The sequence below is a fragment of the Crocodylus porosus genome, unplaced genomic scaffold, assembly GCF_001723895.1.
Source record: "Crocodylus porosus isolate Cpor-Errol unplaced genomic scaffold, CroPor_comp1, whole genome shotgun sequence".
NCBI classification, from domain to species: Eukaryota; Metazoa; Chordata; order Crocodylia; family Crocodylidae; genus Crocodylus; species Crocodylus porosus.
Genome location: NW_017728951.1, coordinates 48,576,952 through 48,587,224, shown reverse-complemented (window position 1 = coordinate 48,587,224; position 10,273 = coordinate 48,576,952). Strand labels below are relative to the sequence as shown.

General features: G+C 42.4%; 1 protein-coding gene across 1 annotated transcript in view; it reads left to right on the top strand.

Annotated features, from left to right (window-relative positions):
• Positions 1–2,594, top strand: part of TMEM254 (transmembrane protein 254) — a 7,975-nt gene extending 5,381 nt beyond the window's left edge. The window contains exon 4 of the mRNA XM_019556204.1: positions 1,629–2,594. Coding sequence (XP_019411749.1) covers positions 1,629–1,749 — 121 coding nt within the window. The 3' untranslated portion in view covers positions 1,750–2,594. The remainder of the gene's footprint in view (positions 1–1,628) is intronic.
• The last annotated feature ends 7,679 nt before the right edge of the window (positions 2,595–10,273 follow it).

Here is a 10,273-nt window from a genome sequence, read left to right as displayed (position 1 = left end):
GTGCTGCAGACCCATTTGTGGCACCACGCATCACACATGCTGTACATGCAGCCATTCCCCACTCTACTACTCTTCAGCATGGGGTGGAGTTGACCTTAAAAATACATAAATAAGTAAAATCCCAGGGTCAAAAAACCCATGCCTAAAAAAATGGGGTGGTGCATGTGGCAGTAGCATGTACTACCCAAAACCGGAACCTGGCCAGCTGGAGCTGCATTCCAGCTGCTGGCCAGGCTCCCTACTGCAGGATCACCACAACTGCAAGTCCCAGAGGCCTCCAGGTAAGGCTGCCAGGGCCCACACAATTGCTGACCTCAGACTCCCCTATCTTACCTGGGATAACAAGCCGCACACCAGCGTGCGTGTGGTACAGGCATTCCCTGGTGACAAGTAGCAGTGGCCCAAGGCATGCTGCTACTTACTTTTCTCCAGGGAAACTCATTCCTGCTCATGGGGATGCACCCTAAGTGTCAGTCTTTAGGAACAAAACTATATAAGTTTTATTGACACTGTGGTAGTGTACCAACAATCTACTGGAATCCTAGAAATACAGCATCTTAGGGGGCATATTTCCTTTTGAAAGAGGTGTCTGCTGCTGTGCAAGTTGATTTCCAGAGGAAATGGGTCATGTTCCCATTGTTCATTATTCCTCCTGCCTCCAACAAGCAGACACCAATAGGTGAAAACAGTGGCTTTCAGAACCTACACCAAGCTGTGCCGCCTGGCCTCGTGCCTACAGACCTGTTGCAGGCTGGTGCAAGTTCTTCTGTGTTTTGTTTCTCCCCCCTTTGCTGGGCAAAGACACCGAAGGAAATAACAGCCACCTCTGCCCCTTCAGAGATCAGCTTCTTAGCTATTCATTTAGAGTAAGACTGTAGAAAAGGATGTAGCTTAGATTAGTATTATGTCTTACATTTTAGATTTTGCCTAGTACTTACTCTAGAAGTGACAGTACACATGGCATAAGCTAAATAAATGATTCAGACAGGTTACAAAGCTACTTGGATGGAGCCTTAATGGACCTGCTTTATGTACTGCTACACTGGTCTGATACTGAGAGAGCCTACCACTGGTTCTTTACGTGAAAGGTAATAGCTAGAAATCCCTTATTCATACATTTTAAAAAAATGCTCAGAGGAATTAGTCTAAGTAAGTGTTACCACAGAAACATAACTTCACATGGAACTTTTGATTTGCACGTGGAAAAGTTTCCTGTTTCAGTAACAGGCTTCTGTTGTTCAGATTTTTAACTCATTACCCCTGAAACTCCTGTATCAGAACATGCCAGTACCTTTTTATGCTGCCTGTTCTAAATCACTTTTTCTGAGTGTTTGAGAACACTAGAATGCAAAAAAAAGCACTGGGATATAGTTATAGGAAATGGTACCTGAATAGGTAGAACTCAAAGTTAACTTGACACTATCTTTCAAATAATTTTAATGAAAGTTACCACCAATGTCTGCTGAATCCTTTATTAAAGGTATTGGGACTGTCTTAGCAATTATCCCAAGGTTTTGTTGAAATAAAATACACAGTGTAATCAAGTCTTGGAACCCTGTCAGAGTTCCTTCTCTTATCAAGTTAATGCTCTGTTATGAAAATCCTATTTTTTCCTTGCTTTGCTGTAGGACTAAAGGCATCACTCATGGCCCAACTCAGCTTCAGTGGTTCTTCCAAACTGCAGCTTTTGGGATAGCTTCCCTCTATAAGCTGCTAGAATATAAGCCACCATCTAAGAGACAGGAATAAGAGACTGGACAAGAAGAATCTGTGCTAACATACTTCATCTTCATACCTCAGAAAATGGATCCTCCTCTTAGCTATTTGGGTTGTGGACTATCAGAATGCATTTGCAGTGAGACTCAGTACACTCTTACCAAGCAACTCCTTGCACATCATTAAATGCTAAGTCTCAGGTGAAGAGCTCCTTGGATGCCCCAAGTGAATAATTGAAACAGAACCTCTTTTGTGTAACTGCACAGTTCTTTCTGGGTGGAATCACTGGAGACCAAAACTAGTTTTCCTCTAGTCTATTTATTTAGCATCATAAGCAGTGTAATAATAAAAAAAAAAAAAGTACAAAAAAAGTTCATAGTAGATGCCCCTTCCCCTCCCATTGGGTGGTAGCAGTTACTAGCGGACCTTTCTACTTGTAAAAGCTTTCCTTCCAAATCAGAGCACTTAACGCCAGTCAGCTTGTAGCAGTTCACTACTAGAGCTTCATTCTCTTTTCTTCAGTGTTGCACTTGTCTTTGGTTAGTGCTATCTATCAATCTACTCTGACCGGTTTCTTTTTCTTCTTCCATCTTCCACAAAGGTTAGAGACCACAAGGCTGCAGAAACACTAAGAAGCAAAAAAATTATACCATAAGATGAGGTGTGGCAATGAGGCAGAGTACATGACAAAACACTTCAACATACTCAATTAAAGATTTTTAAGAATTCTGTTAAAAGGCACTTGCCTTAAACCTTGCACACCAGACATTTGCATTTTGTACTTGTTTATTCAGGCTATTGAATTCAGCAGCCAAGTATAATTTGAAGGGTGGGTACTGCTTTTTTCTGACAGAGTTAATTCACATATATAATAGTTTAGTACCCTTCCTAGATGGAGTTTCAAAGATATACATGAACGTTGTATGTGTCCCTCTAAGTGCAGTCATAACCTGAGTAAGTTTGCATGTATTAAACATCTAGTTGGAAGCAACAGTGGAAGCTTTCCAGAGACCATCTGAAGCTAATGTTCTCAAGAGAGTTTCCTAGATGCATTTGATACAATTCTGATGTATCTTTCTTGAACTATCCCTGAGAAACAAGAAGCTTGTTTGTGCCTTAAGTAGCTGCAGACAGCTGTTACTACTGTAAACAATTACATCTTAGCTTTGGTGCACTTCTTAGTATTTGTACTAAGTGAAAATGTCTTGTGTTTTCACGATTCTCCAGGGTTAAGATTATACCGTTTATAAATAGTAGATAGTAGTTGTCCACCTGTCAGCCACTACAAATTATCAGAATACAATACCAGATTATTAATTCATGATGCCCGTGTTGCTAGCTTTCTCTTTAGAGAAAACTAGCATCCCTTTTTCAAGTCTCTATTAGGAGACTGGAGAGAGTTGTTGCCATCCTGACCAGAGTTGCAGTAGGGGTAAACCCTATATTCTGTAGGCTGCTACTATGGACCAAGACTTGTAGATATGTCAATAGTAGCACTATCTATAAACTATTAAAATGTGGAAGCCTCATACAGGCACTGTGTACAACTCTAATCCAACAGGATAGCTGGCTATGTATAGGTGTGAAGTGGCTGCAAGTTACAGCTTATGAAAATCGTGCAGGTCACGGTTTATTGGCAAATAGTGTTTGTATTCTCCCTAGGACTGGATGGCATGTGAGACGCAGCTGATAGGGAGTCCCAGAAAAAAGTCTAATTGGTTACGAGAGGAGCATGGTTGTAGAAGTGGCTGTTCTCTCACCTACTTCTCATAAGCAGCTTTTTGTGACCAGTGCATATATGGCCAGGATCCAACATACTCCACCTCATTTTACTTAAAATTACGTAGTCGCACTTACTTACCAGGTGTTGGGTTTGAGATGAGCTCGCATTTGACTACATCTGCCAGTATACAGTAACTGCTGATCTAGAATATGATCAGCGTTTCTTGTTTTTCTCTTCTTGTTGCTCTGCTTATATTTTTGGGTTTTTTGGATTTTTCTCTTTTACAAGCCTTTGGCAAATATTCACCTTTGTGATGAATAAATATACTGGAAAAAAACTTGCATATCTCCTATTCATATACAGGGTTTTTAACTATGTTTACAGTTTTATCTCAACTAGCAGTACATCACTATGTTTCTGGAAGTTGAAAACAAAAAAAAAGGAAAGCAAATAATATACATGTAATCTTAAGTCTTAAAATACTGATGCTAGTATGGTGTTCTTGTGTGGGGAAAAAAAAACATTAAAATATTTTGCAGAGAAAGAAGTTATGTTTTGGTTTTATCCTTCACTATCACACTTCCTTTTTTTAAGGAAAAGCAAGGGGGGTCTTCCTTAAGATCAACCCTCACTGGGAAACCAGGAAAAAGCATGTTTACTCTTTTACAATCCATTATTTGCCTCTATTGGTCAGGTCTTCAGCTGAGATTAAATCCGCACAGTGATTCTCCTGAAGCCAGTTATGCTAGCTGAAGATCTGCCCCCATTCTTTTAAGTTGCAGGACACCCACATTTCATAAGACCCAGTGTTAGCTTCAGGAACTAAGCATGTATGCTTGTCACCCATAGTAGCTGAGATACAAAAGGTAGACAAGGTTCTTTGGGTAAGTCTGATATATTTTATTAAACCAACTAAAATTGTTGAGAAAGTTCTTTGCAAGCTTTCGGGTTCAGGCAGATAAACTTGTCTGCCTATGTCCTTAGACCAATATGACTACAAGCAGCACCCCTGATACAAAAGGTAGTATATTTATATACTTCTTGCAAAGAAAGACAATCCTGATTAAAAGTAAGTTGAGATGCTTCTTTTTAATGCACTTTTAATGACAGCCTCAGCATGTGTTCAACATCTAATTTGGTTAACCTATCTTCATAGTTTCTAGGGTCAGAAGGGACCTGAGTAGATCATCTAGTCCAACCCCCTGCCATGGCAGGAAAAAGTACTGGGGTCATACGACCCCAGCAAGATGTACATCTAGCCCCCTCTTAAAGACCCCCAGGGTAGGAGCCAGCACCACTTCTCTTGGAGGTTGGTTCCAGATCCTAGCTGCCCTGACAGTGAAGTAGCGCCTCCTGATATCTAGCCTAAACCTACGCTCTGCCAGCTTGTGACAGTTATTTCTGGTCACTCCTGGCAGTGCTCGGGGGAACAGGGACTCCCCCAGTGCCTGCCGGTCCCCTCTGACTAGTTTGTGACAGGCTACTAGATCCCCCCCCAGCCTTCTCTTGTGGAGGCTGAACAGGTTCAGGTCCCTTAGCCTCTTCTCCTCATAGGGCCTGCCCTGCTGCCCCCTGAACATGCGAGTGGCCCTCTACTGGACCCTCTCCATGTTGCCCACATCCCTCTTGAAGTGTGGTGTCCAGAACTGGATGCAGTACTCCAGCTGTGGCCTGACCAGTGCCGCATAGAGGGGGAGGATCACCTCCTTGGACCTGCTTAAGAGGCATCTGTGGATGCATGACAAGGTACGGTTGGCCTTCCTGACTGCATCCCCACACTGCCGGCCCATGTTCATCTTGGAGTCGATGATGACTCCAAGATCCTTTTTCGCCTCCCTGCTGACAGACAATCTTGTTAGTATATTTAGCCAGTCATGGGGCCAGAGGTAACTATACCCAGAGCTGAATTCAGTATTCTCTTCAGTGTTTGTTAGTTACAGGAAGGCCAAAAAAATAGCAAGTCCCTTCATCATCCTTCTTCAAAGTACAAATAAAATGGCTGAATAGCTTTGAGGACTGAAGGAGGTACAGGACCATATTGTTTGCTCAAGAATATTACCATTCCAAACATTAATAAAGACTGAGTTGGACAGACAGAGTGCTTGTGAATGTAACCAAGTTCTTCTGTAGGAGTCTGGCCAAGACTTGATTCAAAGTTCTCACAAATCACAAGGTCACTCAAAGAGAAAACAAAACATTTTTTAGGAGACACCAGCTAGTTTATTTTTAAAATAGAAAATACAATTCCTTCCTAAAGCCCCCTCAGGCTCCTTACTCAGCCAAGTAGAACGACCAGTACTTACGTTTGGAGTAATCCTTCAAAGAACTGAGAAGAACAGTTTCTAACAACAATCCACTTCTAACTGGAACAGCCCAGTTTATAAGTGCTCTCCAAAACCCAGATGCAGCAGATTTGACTCTTCCTCCTGCAAAAAACTCCTTTGGGTCTTGGTTTCTCCCATCTTTCCTTGTTTCACTAGAAAAGTTGGGGTGTAGAGGTCCTATTACCCAGAGGCCTCTCTTTTGGGACTTGAACAATTTCAGGACCTCTTTGCTACTTATTATGACTCCGTATGAAACTTTACCTTGTACATGTCAGAGAGACTCTTTGTTACTCTCACAGATGTAGAGAAACACATGGCCTGTGGTTGTAATTTGAGGCAGGTATTTCTCAGCAGCCTGTAGCCAAGCCATGAAATAGCACCATCTTACTTTTAGTGCACAATTCTCTGTCATTCTACAGCTGTAAACAGTTATTTTCAGTTCTCCAACTATCCCATAAAAATGTTTCAGTAACCAAGGTAAAAGAGGACAAATAGACCCACCCGGAATAGCAAGGGAAATACAAACATCATTACTGTCCATAGCGGTGACCATGGAAAGAAAAGAAAAGCAGGTTCCTAAAGGTTCTAGGAAAAAGAACCTTTCCAGCCTACCACATATGAATATATATAAACCGGCCACAATGGTCAGGTAGGCCAAAGTTACTCCTTTCTATTTTAGATCTCAGAGCCCAGACTTGAAAGGAGAAATATAGTATCTACCAATGCGCCAATGCGATGACAGTCCTGTGATTGGAAAGCCATCAATGACAGAATGACACCCCAAGACATAATCTTTTTAACAGCACCACTTGGCGCTTACCTCTATTGCAGCATCCACAACCATCCACCAGTCTGCACCCAGTTGGTTAGCTACTGACTATGGCCAGTTCTTAGCTTCCTTCTTCAGGAGTTAGCACTGATGTCATGTGCATATGCTGACACTTCGGGAGCTTTGTGTGGACCTCCAGAATAGTACCTTTTGTCATCCTGAAATTCTGCAGCCACTGCTAGTCATCCTGTTTGCCACACAATCCATTGGCCAATATTGTTTCATGCAGCACTGAAAAGCTACACTACACCAAGTGATGCTAATCCAAGAAAACTTCCTCTAGAAACAGCTGGTCTATGGGTGTCTCTTCTTTTTCATTGTCCTCCCAATACAACTACAGGTAGGTTAAATGTTGGCACTGCTGTGGAAGCTGCTCTGTGGTACAGAAGATAATTCAAAGAAATGAAGTTATTTGATGGAGAGAGCTCAAAAAGCTGCTGTCTCTTTGAAATCAGCATCACAGGATTCATCCAGGCTACCCAATAGGTATGTTGGAAGTGGCATTGACTGGACAGAAAAGAGATGGATCTTGGGATGGCTGGAGGGGAGTTATGGGAGTTCACGAGCTTGATCTCAGAGCTCAGAATTGCACTTGCTTCCAGCTGGCTTCTGCTAAGTATCCCACAATGTGCCATGAGAAAGTTCCCACAGTATAGCAGGAGTATAGCAGGATATAGCAGGAGAATAAAGAAAAAAGGCATACTTGCCCATACTGCTGAGCACTTAATGTGCAGGAAGTCCCTGCCATATGGAAGCAATACTTTGAAATGGAATAAAAACTAGCTGACTATGGATATGCAACATCTAAATTTCCCATATGCTATATGAAGCAATCAGTGTGTTCCAGCTGTATGAGGAAATCACTCAGAAAAGCTGAAAACAGGGATAGATAATTGTTTGAAGGTGAGTTTTTTTGTGAGTGGAAAGAAGAGAGTGAATGAGTTTAGAGGCAGATGGATCTGTATGCATAAGTTAGTTGACTGTCAACAGATGGAGCTGAGAGAGGTAAGAGAGGACCGATAAGGAAGGAGGAGTGGATCGGGTGTTTGAATAGGAAGAATAAAGGAGAGTGAGAGGTATAACTGAGTGCAAATGAAAATGATTAAAAGAACCTTGGCAAGAACTGAATGTGGGTTCAGGAAAGACAGAACATGAAAATAGAAAGAGGCCTGGAGACACCAAAACATGAAATAAAGAGCCAGGGATATCAGCTGACAGTATGAAAGGAGTTGGGGGAAATAAGTGAAATCAGAGAAAAGAATCAAGGCAACAAAACACTGAAGAGAGGGAAATTTAGGTGAGTATGGAGAATATAGGAAAAACAGTTTCTTACATTTAACAGTTGTGTATGTGGCTACTGATAGTAACATGAAGCTTTTAAAACTGGCTTCTGTATGTTTGTTGCACTTAGTAAAATTTGATTTGCCACTAGGACAATCATTCTAGAAATCTAAATTAAAACCATAGGTAGAATTTTCTCTGTGTTGTTTTGCTGTTTACAGTTCAGGGCCTACCATCTTCTGAAATACAGGGAACTACTTGCTATCTCAGAGGTTCCTGGAACCCTGCTACCTTGCTGGTCAATTAGACTTGTATTCTCTGTCTTTTGTTGACTTTTCCATAAATGTGGTTAAAGGGGCTGTGTACATGCTGTTCCAGATTAACTCTACCTGGCCAGGCAACATGATGTGATGTATCATGTACCCCATAATAATATGCATTACGTTTGTAGAGCCTTGGGACCTTATATGGGTGGGGAAATAACGGGAAAGGGAGTTTATCAGTACCCACAGGCAGTTTTTACTGCCATGTTTATATCTATGATGCTGGCTTCCTTTACCATACATGCAGCAGGACCTTACTCAGGACACCTCCATGGAATATCTCTTATTGTAGACTTATCTAGAGGGCTTTTCCAGAAAATGGGCATCATTAGCTCTTGTCTGTTTTTTAGAGAGCAATAACAGGTCTCTCACTGTTTAGGATAATCTCTTTCATAGGGGAGGTTTTGTATCCTAAGGCACCAACACACCACAGGAAGTCAAATACAGAATTCTGCCAGTCCAGAGAGCCATAGATTATGCCTCCAATGGGTATGTAGTCCTTGACATAACCAATGCCATGAGCTGGATGTGGGATAAGCACATAGCAGCGTGGGGCTGACCTACTTAGATGACTTACTTAGGTGACATAGTTAACAATAAGAAAATTGAAAGACAGAATGTGGGTAACAAAGTAACATGGGGACAGCTTGTGTGAAGGTGTGATTGCTGGGGACCTGCGGCATAACCACATATGGAAGCTTGTCAATCATATAGAAAAAAAAACTTGTGAGAACTTACAAATAGCCAAAGAAGCTTACCTTTGGAAACCTGGAGAAGCAAACAACACCCAGCTACTGCAGTTGTGGCCACCAGTGCCATGACAACACCTTACTAGCTGAGTCAATGCACATCATTTGGATGTCCTATGTAAGGATATCTAATCTTCATAGCCTGTTTGAAGTTTTGGTATTACTTAATTGTTCAATAAATAGGATTTGAGACTGAAATAGTTTCACTGATTAGTTTATTCTGTCCACACAGCCCCTTAATCAAAATTAAGTATAACAAGTGCAGTTAGAACAGTTCAAGAGGCTGGCCTCTGAAATTCACTTTGGCAATAGGGACAGTTACAGAGCTCTTCCTGTGATGCCACCTTTATCAGATGTACAGTCTCATGTTACTGGCAGCTATGCCTGCTTCTCCCCTGTCTCTTTCAAAGCTGCCAACTAAAAGATGCCAACTGGGGAAAAGTGCACCAGTTTCAAGTGTCTAGATAATTGCAGTGTAAATTGTGGGATTTGCCACAGAAATCTCAGTATGCTGAGCAAGGGAGAATGGTCCCCTCGTAAACACCCTACCCTCCTGTTGACAGTCTCAGACATGGTACTTGGGAATTGCTGTCAAGAGCATCTGATACCTCTAATTAAAACAGGCAGAGTGACATTGTGGATGGACTGATACATACGCGATGATGAATCACTATATGAACAAAAGCTGTATTCTGTGATCATACCACAGATATTACAGGTAACTACAGCTCTGTGAGTTAAAACAGAATTACAGCAAGAATATATTTTCTCATCCAGGTAGGCAAGAATGAACCATGCTACAAAAGGGGTTACAGGGGTGGGCAGATGAGGATAGGATGGGATTCAACACTGACAAGTGCAAGGTGATGCACCTGGGGAGGAAGAACCAGCAGCATATCTACAGGCTGGGGAACTCCCTACTTGTCAGTACAGAGGCAGAAAAGGATCTTGGAGTCATCATTGATGCCAAGAGGAACATGGGCCAGCAGTGTGGGGATGCAGTCAGGAAGGCCAACCGCACTTTGTCATGCATCCACAAATACATCTCAAGCAGGTCCAAGGAGGTGATCCTCCCCCTCTATGCGGCACTGGTCAGGCCGCAGTTGGAGTACTGCGTCCAGTTCTGGGCACTGCACTTCAGGAGGAATGTGGACAGCATGGAGAGGGTCCAGAAGAGGGCCGCTTGCATGATCAGGGGGCAGCAGGGCAGGCCCTATGAGGAGAGGCGATGGGACCTGAACCTGTTCAACCTCCACAAGAGAAGGCTGAGGGGGGATCTAGTGGCCTGTTACAAACTAGTCAGAGGGGACCAGCAGGCATTGGGAGAG